At 42.3% G+C, this 14,688-nt stretch overlaps 1 protein-coding gene across 4 annotated transcripts in view; it reads left to right on the top strand.

The window, feature by feature from the left end:
* RCL1 (RNA terminal phosphate cyclase like 1) overlaps nt 1-13,974 on the top strand; it is a 65,355-nt gene extending 51,381 nt beyond the window's left edge. For 3 of the 4 annotated variants that reach the window (XM_050761102.1, XM_050761106.1, XM_050761105.1), the window contains 2 exons: nt 2,715-2,818; nt 13,034-13,974. In XM_050761102.1, coding sequence (XP_050617059.1) covers nt 2,715-2,818; nt 13,034-13,184 — 255 coding nt within the window. In that variant the 3' untranslated portion in view covers nt 13,185-13,974. Of the gene's footprint in view, nt 1-2,714; nt 2,819-12,847; nt 12,938-13,033 lie in introns of all 4 variants that reach the window. The other variant, XM_050761103.1, reaches the window with a different exon arrangement.
* Nucleotides 13,975-14,688: the final 714 nt, after the last annotated feature.

Raw genomic sequence — 14,688 nt, 5'->3', positions numbered from 1 at the left:
CGTTATACAATAGTCCAGTGGGAGCCATGGGCATAGCTAGAGTGTGAGGTTTGTATCCTTATAAATAGGTTATAAGCCTCAGGGTGAAAGCACAGCCTACTAGTCGACAAGAGGAAAAACATACAGTTTAAATTAGGTTCTTTAATATTTTTCTTTTTCTTCTTCTTTGCTTTTTTTTTTTTTTTTTTGAGACAGAGTCTCACTCTGTTTCCCAGGCTAGTGCAGTGACGCAATCTTGGCTTACTGCAGCCTCTGCCTCCCAGGTTCAAGTGATCCTCCTGCCTTAGCCTCCCACGTAGCTGGAGGCGTACGCCAGCATGCCTGGCTAATTTTGTATATTTAGTAGAGACAGGGTTTCTCCATGTTGGTCAGGCTGGTCTTAAACTCCTGACCTCAGGTGTTCCACCCGCCTCGGCCTCCCAAAGTGCTGGGATTACAGACGTGAGCCACTGTGCCTGGCAATTTTTTTTTTCTTTAGTTGAGATCTACTTTCAGTCTTCCATTGTGCCTGGACCAAGTTTCATTTTCTTTTAGTTATTCAGAAAACTTCCTTTGTGTGTCTGTGATCTTTAATTATTAAAAGGATGGAAATACTTCGTGTTTTTCTGATTAATTTTCTGTAGAGTTGTGATGTGACATGGATTGAATGAGTGGTAAAAAATCCATACCTTTTGAAGGCGCTGTTTATCAAGTTTTAAGCCTCTGATCTAATCCCTCCTATTCCATTTATGCCTCATCGGTTACCAAGCCTTCTTGATTCTGTCCCAGGCTTTCTGGAACTGCCTTTTTGTTCCTCTGCTCTAATCACTGCCTGCCTCCCTGCTCCACCCCACAACTGGATTATGGCTACTGGCTCTCTGCACTTCCAGCGGAGAAGTTCTTTCCAAATCCTAACATCCTTTTCAGTCTAAATCTTCCCCTAAAATCCTGATCTGATCTCTTCGCTCGTGTGCACAGAGACCTTCACTGGCTTCTCACTTTCCTGGAACAAAGTCAGAATTCTCGACCCATTTCAGAAAGCACTGCCTTAGTTGGGCTACCCACCTTTTCTATGCTGTATGTGCTTCTCCGCAGGCAGAAGTGGTGCCTTCCAGGCTGGTCGCCTGGCCGTTCCTTGCTGGCCCTGGCATTTTGTTTTTCCCCATCATTCTGTTCTTCCTTCCTCCCCAAACCCTGCTCATCCCTCCAGGGCTGTCTCAAGTAGTCCTGACTCCTAAAGCCCCCCCTCTCGTATCTGGCAGGTGATACCTCCCTACCCACCCTGGCATAGGTAGGGTGATAGCTCCTACCACTTCCTCCATGATGTCCTGTACAGGGACCTTAGCATATCTCTTGCATTAAAATATTGGTCCAGTGAATGGTGAAATAACAACAGTGATAGGAAGCAGAGACTGAAGAGAACACTTTAATTTTAGGCTGTCTTACGAAAGGGAGCAAGATCTGTAAAACAGTTTCGTTAGTTGTCGTATTTTCCATGGGTCAGGTTTTTCTTTTTGGGTAGAAAAGGAAAATGAACTGTCCTTGTCCTGGAATTTGCTATGTGATATAAATGTTGTTCCCTGTTCTTTATTAGGTAGTTTAGGGACGTGCAATAGATTTTCATAAAGGCTAGCAGTTAAGATCAGTCCTTATTTCCTTCACCATTATTAGGGCTACTAAATGATTTCTGACAGCCAGAGATGCACCTGAAAATGGATTTATTTCCTACCCTACATGCCTTAAAAAGGAGGCGGGGCAGTTGTACCCACATGAACAGCACTGCTGGCCACCTATCCTGTTCAGTCTAGCCTTGGATAGTAACGTGCCTTGGTCAGAGACTGGATTTCTAATTGTGACCTGTGCAAAATATGTAGAAATTCAAGGTCGTCCTTCTTTCACTATGTACAATATGTTTTAAATAAAGTTATTCCTGAAAGAATGATCAGAACACGTTTGTATACTTACGTATGCATCTACTGGAAGCAAAACAGCTAAAATGACTGAGAAAAAAACAAAATTAGAAAGGCAACCTAAGCAGTTGTAACTCAGGAGAAAGTGTTTGAAGAGAAGTCTGTTCTGCCTGTTAATTTGGGAGAAAGGGAAGGAAAAAGGGGTGGAAGGCATAATTTTATACGTAAGTAATAAGAATGAAGGGATCTGACCTTAATGATTCTTCAGTTTTAAGGAACTCAGGAGGAGATAAAGGAGAGAAGTTAATAGAGCATGGCAAGCAGTTTCCTGAATGTATTTGAATAAGTGTAAAAGGAAGGCCATGAAAAGGCCATTTCATGTCAGATAGACTGTGTTGTTCTGTGACAGATTAAATAAATATGAGCGTCATCCACTTAACCCTTGGAATTAACTCTACATCTTGTAGAACTGATTAAACTTTTTTTTTTTTTGCATATACTCAATAAAGATGATGTCCTCCTGCTGCTGCTTTAATTACAAAGGGAAAGTTTCTTTCTTTTTTTTTTACTAGATTCACTTAAGAAGATTTGAATCTGATAGTCTCATTCTGATAGTCTCAACTATTACAGTTGCTCTAATTGTTAGTTTAACCCTCTACAGTCAGTTGATGTAAGGATTACTCTTATAAGACCTGTATTCTGTTTTATTATTGCTTGAACTTTGGATTTTGATATTATGAGTGTATGTTTCTGTATTTTTTTTTCTCCTCTCTTTTGTTGGCTTTCCATTTTCTGGTTTGTACAATTATTAATTTGTGTTTACAGGGTGGATGTGTAGATTCAACCAACCAAAGCCTGGCACTACTACTCATGACCCTTGGACAGCAGGATGTTTCCAAAGTCCTGCTAGGCCCTCTGTCTCCCTACACGTAAGTTATTCTTTTTCAACCTCGTTATTCTGTCCAGTTTAATTTTCTCATTGCCCAAAATGACAAAGGTGTTGTGCTGCACAGAGCCTGCACTATGAACACCTGCTTGTATTTATCCTCAAATCAGCCAGCAGTTGTCACTCTTAACCTGGTGTTTATTTTTACATACAAGGATTTTTGCCTTCTTTCCTTCCTCAGTCCCATGTAACTAAAGTTGCATGATCTCTATTGGACAGTTACTTTGTTCGTGCTTTAGGTTTTGTTTCCAGGTTAGAGGAAACTCCTGGTTTGGTGTAGCTTGGATTTTATTACTAGGTTTTTTTTTAAATCATTCTTTTCCTTAGCTGTCTAACTTACTGTGGGAAAACAGGCTTTTTGTCTAAGATGATGGGGTATGAGCTCACTGGAAAAGATGACAAAAGACAGAGTTTGTATTAATGCTTCCGGACTAGTAGGGAATTGTAGAAGTGAATTTGGACCATTGAATGTTAGCAGAAGTTGACTGCTGTGGTATGAAAGCAAGCACTCTTCAAAAAGAATAGGGTGTCAGAAGACTTGAATTATAAATGACACCGTGAAAGAAGCATTTCCTGTTGATAGTAAATGAGGTTGCGAAAAACAGCCTATTTGAGTACTGACATTTTGTGTGCGTGTGTGTTTTCACGTGCTTGCATACTTAGAGATCATCATATGGGCCATCTGAGGGTGGTGAGCTGGGTGGCGGGGAATATTCAGGTAGATATGAGACTGAACTGTCCTTTTTCGGTTATCATGGTACCGATGCTGTATATCTGAAAGGTACAGTACTGTGATAACTGAAGAATGGTGGTGCCATCACATTGAGAAAGGGTTGGGGACTGTGGTGGAGCTATGCAGCCTTGGGCTGTGGCTTTGGGGGCATGAAAACCAGGAGCTTGAAATAAATTCTTTTGGAGGCTTTTTTTTTTTTTTTTTTGAATTGGTGGTAGGAGGGTTTTTTGGAACAGAAAAATGGAAGAGAATACATTGTGTTAGCAGAGAGGGAAGACTGGTAAACAGGAAACTCGTGAGGACCACATTATCTCCTGATAGCTTGTGTAAAAGTATTTTGCAGGACAGGATACCTAAGATTGAGTAATCCTAAATGGCATGGTAACATCAGTAGTAAACATTGCTAAAATAGACTTGGTAGTTAAGTACTTGGAGAGGAGATGAGGGCTGGGAGAACGACACCCTAGGTACAGAGACTCGCTTCCTATAGAGAGCTCACTGGAGGCGGCTGCCAACTGTGTGACCACCATGGCCCTGCCAGCTTTGTAGCTGGGCTCATAGCTGCCGTTTCCCAGCCCTTGCTTCAGGCCTGGAGAAGTCCTGCTTGCACACACGGTATGGGGTGTGGGGTGTTGTCTTGAGTGTGTGTGGTCCTGGAGCATGGGGTTTGGCAGAACATTCTGTGAAAATGGAATATATATATATATATATATATATATATATATATATTTTTTTTTTTTTTTTTTTTTTTTTTTTTTTCTTGACACTTTTTTCTTTTGCTTTTGGAGATTTTTCAATTTGACCCCAGGACCTGTATAATCTTTTCAAGCTTTGCAGAGATGCTCAAGATGTGACTGGACATTTTTTAAAGTTCCTGTGTCCTCTTCAACACATGTTCTCACCAAACATTAATTGTAGTGTCTTTTCTTCAGAAAACTTGCCTAAAATGACTTTCTCTCCTGGGAAGACAAAGTGTCCTGCTCTGAATGGAGCTTTAAAGGAGTAGCACAAATTGTAAGATGATGTATCTTGAGGCTGGACATTCTGCTGCTTCCCAGAGCTTTGTGCAGAGGGGTCTGCCGGGGTGGGAAAGGGAAGCCTCCTTTCTTTTTGATAAACTAGCATAAGGACGGGTAAGGGAGTCTATTTTCAAGAAAGCTGGATCTGTTTAGTACTCTTTCTGCCCCTAATCACTGTGGACAGCTCCAGCAGCACAAAGAGATGAAGGGCAAAGGCAGGACACAGCAGGCAAAGTTAACATTGTATTTGTGAGTATAGTTGAGGATAAAAAAGGGATGAAATCCATGGTGAGGACCATCATAGTGGGGGAACAGTTTATTCTAGATGGATTCAAGAGCTTTGGAGACCAAACTAACACATTTATTTTTATGTGCAGTTAAAGTCATAGAAACCTGTTTTGTGAAACCTCAGATTTCTAAAGAAAACCAGAAGCAAGACCTTCCTTGGTTTAAAAAAAAAAAAAAAGCATTTCTTCAAGCAGTTTGGACCTGTTTTCATTTGTATAAAATAGATTTTTAAATGTCTATTTAAAGAGCATTGGGATTGCTGTTGGTGGTTTTCTGTGCTACTTGAGAAAGTAAGTCTGTATGTGTGAAACTTTTTTTTTTTTTGAGGCAGAGCTTTGTTCTGTTGCCCAGGCTGGAGTGCAGTGGCGTCTCCGCTCACTGCAAGCTCTGGCTCCTGGGTTCACACCATTCTCCTGCCTCAGCCTCCTGAGTAGCTGGGACTACAGGTGCCCGCCATCACGCCTGGCTAATTTTTTGTATTTTTAGTAGAGATGGAGTTTCACCGTGTTAGCCAGGATGGTCTCGATCTCCTGACCTCGTAACACACCCGCCTCGGCCTCTCAAAGTGCTGGGATTACAGGCGTGAGCCACTGCGTCCAGCCAATGTGAAACTCTTTTAGAAAGGCCCAAGAGACTTTTTTTTCAGTAGAATAAAATATTATTGGATAATCACTGGTATATGAAGATTCTATTTCTGTTAAATTTGAGTTTTAGGTGGCTTACAGTTAGTGACAGTAGTTGCACCCTCCATTCAACAAGCTTAATTTTACAGTTTAGGGAGGGAGGATTTATACTTTTGGATTAACAGCAAGAAAAATAGCAAAAATTAAGATGCATCTTAATTAGCACTTTCAGAAATTGTTTGTGGAATGAGACTGCAGTTACAGAGCTTCTGCATTCTGCCAGTGCACAGGCCTTGGAGTCCAGCCTATTTGGACTTAAGGCTCTGCCACTTGCCACGAGGAGACCATGGAAATGGTGTTTAGCATCTTGGAGCCTTGGTGTCATTTGTAGATAAGGTGCATGGTCCTGAAGTCCTGGACTTGTGGAAATGGAATGAAGCTTAGATGAAGTCAGATGCTTATGCTCCTGGCAATGTGCCTGAGGAGCTGTCAGCGCTGGGTGCTGTGGTTTCTGCCTGGACACCCCCTCACCCTGCTGCAGTCCAGTCCCTTGGTCAGGTCACTTTTTTTTTTATTTTTTAAACTGCTCCTTGAGGAGCAGGACTACCCCATAGGCAGTGTGGCCACAGTAGCCCGGTCAGGTCACTTTGAACCCCAAGAGGCCTGGTAAACTTGCTTTGGGTGATTTTAGGGTTTAAGTCATCTGTAAGTGGTCTGCCCAGCTACCTATAAATCTATATCCATTAATTTTAAATTATGGATTAAAAATTTTTAATTTCTAGTTATTATTTTTATGACTGACTTTCCCTAGTCACATTACTGAGCAAACTACACACATCTTATTGATCCTAAGAATTCTCTAAGGTAGATGTTTATTTAAAAAACACCATGTTTACTGTGTGCAAGATGTTGTTTTAAGTGCTCACACATATTAGCTTATTTGGTTTTCATCATAACTTTATAAGGGCAAAAAAGGCAAGTACTATCATGTGCACCATCTTACAGGTGGTGGGATTGAGACACAGAGAGACACAGAGAGGTCAAGTTACATGCCAAGTTACATCACACAGACAGTAAGTGGGGTTCAGACCTGGACAGTCTCCTCCAGTCACTGCTTCCCTTACCCACTGTGCTTTTGTGTAAGAGCTGGGATTCCATCCATATCACTGGACTCAAAGCACCTTGCCTGAGGCAGGATGCCATGCTACATCTTTTCAGCAAAGTCCTTGTTTCAAATTCTGCTGTAAAATGATCTCTTTCTATCTTTAGTTGGAAATCTAAAATAAACCATGACTTTTTTTTTTTTCTGACTTTAATTAATGACCTTTTTCCGTGACTGTGGAAGTGCTAAGGAGCTAGAAGACACTGTCCTTGTTAAACACAAACTGGGGCTTCCTGGCCCACTCAGTCTAAAGCACAGCCCTCTGAAGAACCCATGAGGAAACCAATGGGGAAACTGGGAACTGCCAGCCAAACCTGCCACTCCTTGGGGTCAGTGGCCTCACTGCATTCCGTGAGCTTGCACAGTACCACTGTGTCTTAGGTTTGTGAAGCATTTAAATACTGTAAAGCCCCATCACCTGATGTTTAAGCCCCAGAACATATTTGGTGTATGGTAAAAGCAAGTGATAGGCTTCCTTCTCAGATAAAAAAGAGGTCAGTGACCTGCTCATGGTGAGATCCTATCTGAACTGGGCCTGGGACCCCGTCTCCTGACAGTGCAGCTAGCCTGATTCTCTGTTTCCTGCTGCCCCAGTAACAATGTAGTAACTTCATTTTTGGAGGAGAGGTCAGCTGGTCTTTGGAAAAGCCACTATTTTGCAGAACAAGCATCAGCAGTATATTTAAAAGCTGCCATGTAATGACTATAGGGACTCCATCCAGCAGATCCTTTTCTTATCTCCAGATTTTTCCCCTCAACTTGCAGAGCATCTCTTTACACCTGAGATGTAGGTACCCCCAGCTCTGTCCCATATCCAGTGGCATAGAAACCAGGTGGCTTGATGGAGCAGGACGCAGGACCCTCTGTTGTGGTTTGTGCCTGTGGGAGCTGCCAGAGAGAGGGCTTACCCCATGATTGCCCTCACCCCATTCTCTCACATGCGTCAAAATAGGGGTCTGGTGGGAGGGGCTGTGTTTAAGGGTGGGATCTGGCAGCCTGTTAAATCCTGGTCACTTGGGATTCAATGGACCTATGACCATGAGCCTCATGGCCTTTCCTGTTGACCAGCAGTGGCAGTGGGAACAACTCACCTTTTGAAAATACATAGGAAGGCCGGGCGCGGTGGCTCACACCTGTAATCCCAGCACTTTGGGAAGCCAAGGCGGGCAGATCATGAGGTTAGGAGTTCAAGACCAGCCTGGTCAACATGGTGAAACCCCGTCTCTACTAAAAATATAAAATTAGCTGGGCGTGGTGGCGCATGCCTGTAATCCCAGCTACTTGGGAGGCTGAGGCAGGAGAATCACTTGAACCTGGGAGGCGGAGGTTGCAGTGAGCTGAGATCGCACCATTGCAACCCAGCCTGGGCGACAGAGCGAGACTCCGTCTCAAAACAAAATTAAAAATAAAAATAAAATAAAATACATAGGAAAAGTTATCTCTGTGCTCCAGAATTCTCTGAAACCTAATTGTCAGATAGACTAGAGGCTTTCGTAGAAAAGTCAGTTGCTTTTTGTTTTCTGAAAATCGTTTTGTCCTAGCGGGGGTGGAAAAGCCTCACTGCAGATAATCACATGTCAGGTGTTAAAATCCTTTACACAGGAGTTGCATAGAGCCCCTGCTGCCCAGAATGGTTCTTCTGAAAAGCTACTATTTGCGCTGTGTGGGTGGTTGCTCATTGAGGGGCAGAGCTGCTCTCGGTGAGCGGTGGGTCTCTCTCTGCCCTGGCTGTGTGGCTCTGTGGTTCTATCTAGGAAGTGTGAATCTCCAGTATAGTGCTGTGGAAGAGAGGGGCAGGGAAATGTGAACTCCAAAGGCAGTGCCTCAGTGCAGCTGCAGCTGTGGAGAGCTAGCTGTTGGGCTGTGGAGAAGGATCAGCACTGGATGAGACTTTGTTAGTGCATGTAGATACAGGGCGAGCTTACACTTCATTTGCTTTTCATTTTCTTAAGGAGGCTGTTTGCTGGGATTTAATATTGTCTGTGGTGAATTTTCAGGTTCTGAGCATTTTTGCTCTTCAATATCCCAGCTACCAGAGACATAGGGAGAATGGGGCTAGAGGTAGGGGAAAGATTCTGAAATGTACCTTAATCCAGTCTCTTACACAGTCTTCCTTGGACAGGCTGAGGGTTTGGCAGAACATTATGTAAAAAGTGGAACTAACTTTGCTTTTTCTAACTGTTCCAAAGGCTACAAATACCCCAAACTTGCAAATACACAAACCTGCACACTTGAGCCTGTGTTCCTCCCATCCTTCTCCAAGGGATCAGAAGCAAGCTGAGGCCCCGTAGAAATTCTGCCAGCTGGGGAGGGTGTCTGGTTTTTCAAGCACAGTTGAGTGATTCAGAGTGAAGTAGGCTGGGTGAGATCCTGGGAGCAGAGCATGCCCCAGGCCTGTATTAGTTTGAGGCAGCAGCAAAGGAGAGACCAATTTGTTTTCTCCTTCAGATGCAGATGAGTGGGTGAGATGGCTGGCCTTTTCCGGGTTGCCGCCAGCTGGAAGCTTTGCCCGCAGATGTGGACTGTTTATCTATGGTTCGATGTGTTTTCTTTTTTCCATAGGACAGGATGGGGGAGATGGTGGGATGGATAGAAAGCAACAATGACAACAAAAGTTTAATTGGTTAGTAAGACAAGAAAGCCAGCAGGGAACGCTGACTTCCCTTAATTGCCAAGAATGTTGAAAGTTGTTTCCCAAAATTACCCCAACTCCTAAATTCTATCCAGTGCCTCTTTACTGAGAACCTCATACAGTGCCTTGTTTGAATAACAGGTTCAGTGATGGAGAAGAACGTTGCCCTTGAGGTGCTTAAATAATTTAATGAGGGGGAAGGGGACAGTTATACATAAGCATTTAATTAGACACCATGAGCAGAGAATGCTATGGAAACCTGGAGGGGTGGGAAAGATCGTTTGGGGTGGGCTTTATGGGCTAGGAAAGGCTTCATAGAAAAGTTGACAAATGTGATGTTATTTTAAAGGTCGAGATAAACTTGCACATTCCTAGATGGAAGGAAAGCAAGGAATTGGGAGATTTTTTTCTGTGAGCATTCAGCACTGACCAGAACTCCTGCTCTCTGGGGTTGTTAATGTTTCATCTCAGCCCCTGATGCACTGGTCACTTCAGTCACAGGGTCAGGAATTGTTCAGGCCCCCTTTTCTCCATATAGCTGTTTCCTTCCTTTGACTAGATCAGTGCTCTTAGCACAGAGGGATGGGAATGGGAGGGAAATTCATCAATTCAGGCTTTATATGTAGTTTGGTATACACCGAGTAGGGGTGAGAACCAGGATCAGTTGTTTTATAACATGGCAAATATGTATTGATTTCTTTACTTTAAAAAGCTTTATTGAGATACAATTCACATACGACACAATTTACCCATTTTAAGTACACAGTTTAAAGACTTGTGTAACCACAGCCACAATCTAATTTTAGAACATTTTTACTACCTCCAGAAAGAAACCCTGTGCCAACTTGCAGTCTCTCCCATTCTTCCCCCTCTCCCCAGCCCCAGGCAACCACAAATCTCCTTTCTGCCTCTGATAGATTTGCCTGTTGTGGCTTTTTCATATTCGGTAGATAGAATCATACACTATATGGTCCTTTGTGACTGGATTCTTTCACTTAGCATAATGTTTTCAGGGTTCATCGATGTAGCATGTATCAGTACTTGATTCCTTTTTTATGACAGAAAAAAAAAATCTCCCATTGAATGGATATACCACACTTTATGCATTCATCAGTTGATAGACATTTGGGTTGCTTCTGCGTTTTGACTCTTGTGAGTAATGCCATTATGAACATTTGTATGCAAGTTTTTGTGTGGGTGTGTTTTCATTTCTCTTCTATATATTCCTAAGAGTAGAATTACCGTATCCTATGGTAACTCCCTGGTTAACATTTTGAGGAACTGCCAGATTGTTTTCCACAGTGGCTGTACCATTTTACATTCCTACCAGCAGTGTATGAGGCTGCTGGTGGTTCTGCCTTCTCACCCACACTTTTGTTATTGTATGTCTTTTTTTATTATGGCCATCCTATTGGATATGAAGTGATATTTCATAGTGGTTTTGATTTTCATTTCCCTAATAACCAATGATGTTGAGCATCTTTTCATGTACTTATTGGATCTTTGTGAGGAAATGTCCATTTAGCTCTCTCATCTTTTTTTTTTTTTTTTCTTTTTTTTTTTTTAGTGAGTCTCACTCTGTTGCCCAGGCAGGAGTGCAGTGGTGCAGTCATAGCTCGAGTAGCTAGGACTACAGGCTCCTGCCATCATGCCTGGCTAATTTTAAAACAATTTCTTGTAGAGATGGGGGTCGTAATAGACTGGTCTTGAATTCCAGGCCCCAAGCGATTTGCGTGCCTTGGCCTCCCAAAGTGTTGGGATTACAGGTATGAAGTACCACGCCTGTACTCTTCCATCGTTTAATTAGGTTATTTGTCTTTTTATTATTGAGTTGTAAGAGTTGTTTATATAGTCGAGATGCCTGACTTTTATCAGAAATATGACTTGCAGATCTTTTCTCCAATCCTGTAGGTTCTTTTTATTTTCTTGATGGTGCGTTTGATGCACAAAGTATTTTAATTTTGATGAAGTCCAGTTAATTTATTTTGTCTCTTATTGCCATCCTTTTGGTGTTGTATTTAAGAAATGGTTAAGAAACTATTGCCTAGCCCAAGGTAATGAATACTCCTGTATTTTTTTTTTTTTTTTGCGAACTTTATAGTTTTAGCTCTTACAGCTACGACTTTGATCTCTTCTGGGTTAAGTTTTCTGTGTGATGTGAGGAAGGGGCCCAACTTCATTCTTTCACCTGTGGATATCCAGTTGTTCCAGCATCTTTGTTGAAATGATTATGCTTTCCTCATTGAGGAAATTAACCATAACTGTGTGGTTTATTTCTTGACTCTCTTTTCCATTGATCTATGTGTTTAGCATCAGTGTTTTTAAAACTCCATAGATGATTCCATGTGCAGTTGAGATTGAGAACCATCTGGCCAGAGTGGGGAGTTTGGCTGGTTTGACTGGGAGACAGTACAGTGCGAGGTTTTTGTAATACTTCACTATAGGTGTGTAAACCATCATTCTTCACTAAGCCAGTGTTCCCTAACCTTGCCCAATGAGAATTGCCAGGGATTCTTGTTAACAATAGATTTCTGGCCTCTATGAACTGGGGAGCACAGGGTCTGGTGGAGGGTAGGAAGGGATCAGCTTTGTGTGTGGCCTATGATTCTGGGTTCTTCCATATGGATATGGACACTTCGTACCAGTTGCAAATTCACGAGAACCTTCAGGAACCTGTGTATTTAATGAACTGTTCAGGTGTGTCTTATGATCAGGCTAGCTGAGTTGATGCTAGGTCTGCCAGGCAAGACCATTAGAAGCCTGTGTACCTGCACTGCGGTTCATCCACAGAATTGCTCTTCCCAAGGTACTCTTGGAGTGATGCCATCACCCTGTGATGATGCCATTGTCCTTGTCATGTTTACTGTGCACACTTCCCCGGCCACCTTATTTAATATTGCCTTCTGCCAAATTTGTACAAATACTGTCATACCCACAGTTCTTCCCCATCTCTGTTGTTTGCTTTGTTTACATTACATAGCACTTTTCAGGAATAATTAATTCATTTATCTTGTCTCTATCTACACCACTAGATTGAAATCCTCATGAGGGAAGGATTTTTATTTTTAATTTTTTTCATTTGAGTGCAATATTCCAAGCACCAACAACAGTGCCTAGCATACAGTACGCACTTGATAAATATTAAGTAAATGCAAAGGTATTATTAGAGAATAATAGAGACTTGTCTATTTCAGCATCAGTAGTCATTGTGCTTGTTTTGTATGTCATGGTGCTGTGAATCATGGAAATAGGTGTTTCTGTCTTTGTATAGGCCACTCAAAAATCATTGCCTAAGCCAGGTATGGTGGCACACCTGTAGTCCCAGGTACTCAGGAGGCTGAGGTGGAGGATTGCTTGAGTCCAGGAGTTTGAGGCCAGCTTGGGCAACATAGTGAGACCTCGTCTCTTTAAAAAGAAAAAGAAAAAGTCATCACCATATTTATGTCCATTTTCTGCTAGGTCTGAACTAAATGACTTATGTGTCATGTGCTAACTTCTAACCTTTCCCCCCTCCCCGGTTTAATTTATCTTGCTGTATTGTGTGTGTCTCTGCAGACTATCTCAATCTTCTTTGGAAACTGGCTGGCTGAAAAGAAGTACTATTTAATCAGATTTGATGAGAAGTTCTTAACTTCAGCTCTCTAGGTCTGGCAAATTAAAACCTTGGATTCTAGATGGTAGAGGATAATTTTTTTTTAATGAATTGCTTTTTATTTATTTATTTATTTATTTCCTTTTTAGGATAGAATTTTTGCGGCATTTGAAGAGCTTTTTCCAGATTATGTTTAAAATTGAAACCAAGCCATGTGGTGAAGAACTCAAGGGCGGGGATAAAGTGCTGATGACCTGTGTTGGCATTGGTTTCTCCAACCTTAGCAAGACCCTCAAGTGATAACCATCACAAGATAAGGCCCCAGTGCCTCCAGACAAAGCAGACACTGCCATGGACACCGATGGGACCAAGTCCAAATGGATTAATGCAGGACAGGATAGCCACGTGCTTAATTTTCTGTGAAGAAATATCAATATACAAATAAAAGACATCTCTGTAGCATGTGTTTCCAGCTGTTTCTCCAGTGGCGTTGCCATTCCCCAGGAGGCCCAGTCACCGTGAGAGCTCCCTTGCCTTACCTGGAGGAAGAATGTGCCTTCAGGCCACAGTCATGCTGCTAGAACAGTCTCATAGCTGCAGTTCAGCTGTGCTTCCTCAGCCTACTATCATAGGCTTCCTTGGCCCTCTGTCATATGGCTGTTTTCCAAACCTGTGGAGTCTGTTACTGTTCTTTCTGCAAGGACTTATCTCCTTGAGCCTCGGTTTTTATTATAGGGATTAAATGAGATAATATGAGTGGCAGCTCTTCATGAGTCCTGCAGTGCTATGCAAATGTCAGAAATTGGTATATTAGACTATTTATCTTTTGTCTTCTGAATGGATTGCTGTCATGGACACAGACACTGATCTTCATCTGGCTAATTGGATGTATATATGAGGGATGGGTGACTGCAGGGGTCCAAGTAAAGTTATTGGGATGTGTTTTATATTCCAGGTGTGCTATACATTCCTGTTTTATTTTCACAATAGCTCTGTGATGTAAATGCTATCTCCATGAGAAAATTCTTAAAGGGTGTTTCGTTCCTTTGAAATGTATAATGTAAAGACATTAAATCTCCTCATTTAAGGATCTAAGTGTAATAGAGTCAGGGATTTTACCCTTGCAAGCTAATAAGTTAGATTATTACTTTTTTGTTGATGCTCCCAAAAGACATGAGGATCCTGGGTCAGAGATAAAGAACTTTGTTACTCAGCATAGCATGAGCTTCATGTCTACATTGGTTTCCCCTGCTCCCCAGGTCTCACAGTGGACACGGAGGGGCCCAGGTAGATGCTATGCATGTTACAAGTTTGCACCATAGCCAAAGAACTTGTATGTTTGGGGACTCCACCTCTTTCATGGCAAGTCTGTTGTTTCACATGCAGACATTACTTCATCCCTTAAGACTGCCTCCTGCAAACACAGTTCTGAGAAAGAACTCAGGTAAAAGCCTGCCCAACAAGAATATGCAGGAATACCCAGGATCCATGGCAGATTTCCCCTGCCAACTAATAGAGTCCACATTTGATATGTGCATGGGCTTGAAGTTTGTAGAAGGGGAAATATGTACTTCTTTCTACTAGAATTCCAAATGGTGTCCTCCCCCGGGGGCGAACTTTGCCTCATCACTCCCTCACAGTACCTTTTTCTTTTTAAGTGAAAAGGGGCTAGAGGAAGACTGTGCTTTGATGTCTAGGGGTGTGGGAGGATGTGTGGAGGTAGAAAGTTAACCTTGAGGAAGGCCAGGACATTCTGGACTATGACATTGTACTGAGAGCTTTACATACTGTATTGGTTATGTGC

Source organism: Macaca thibetana, chromosome 15 (genome assembly GCF_024542745.1).
Source record: "Macaca thibetana thibetana isolate TM-01 chromosome 15, ASM2454274v1, whole genome shotgun sequence".
Classification (NCBI taxonomy): domain Eukaryota; kingdom Metazoa; phylum Chordata; class Mammalia; order Primates; family Cercopithecidae; genus Macaca; species Macaca thibetana.
The sequence above is the reverse complement of the archived record's forward strand: the minus strand, read 5'-3'. Positions and strand labels throughout refer to the sequence as shown.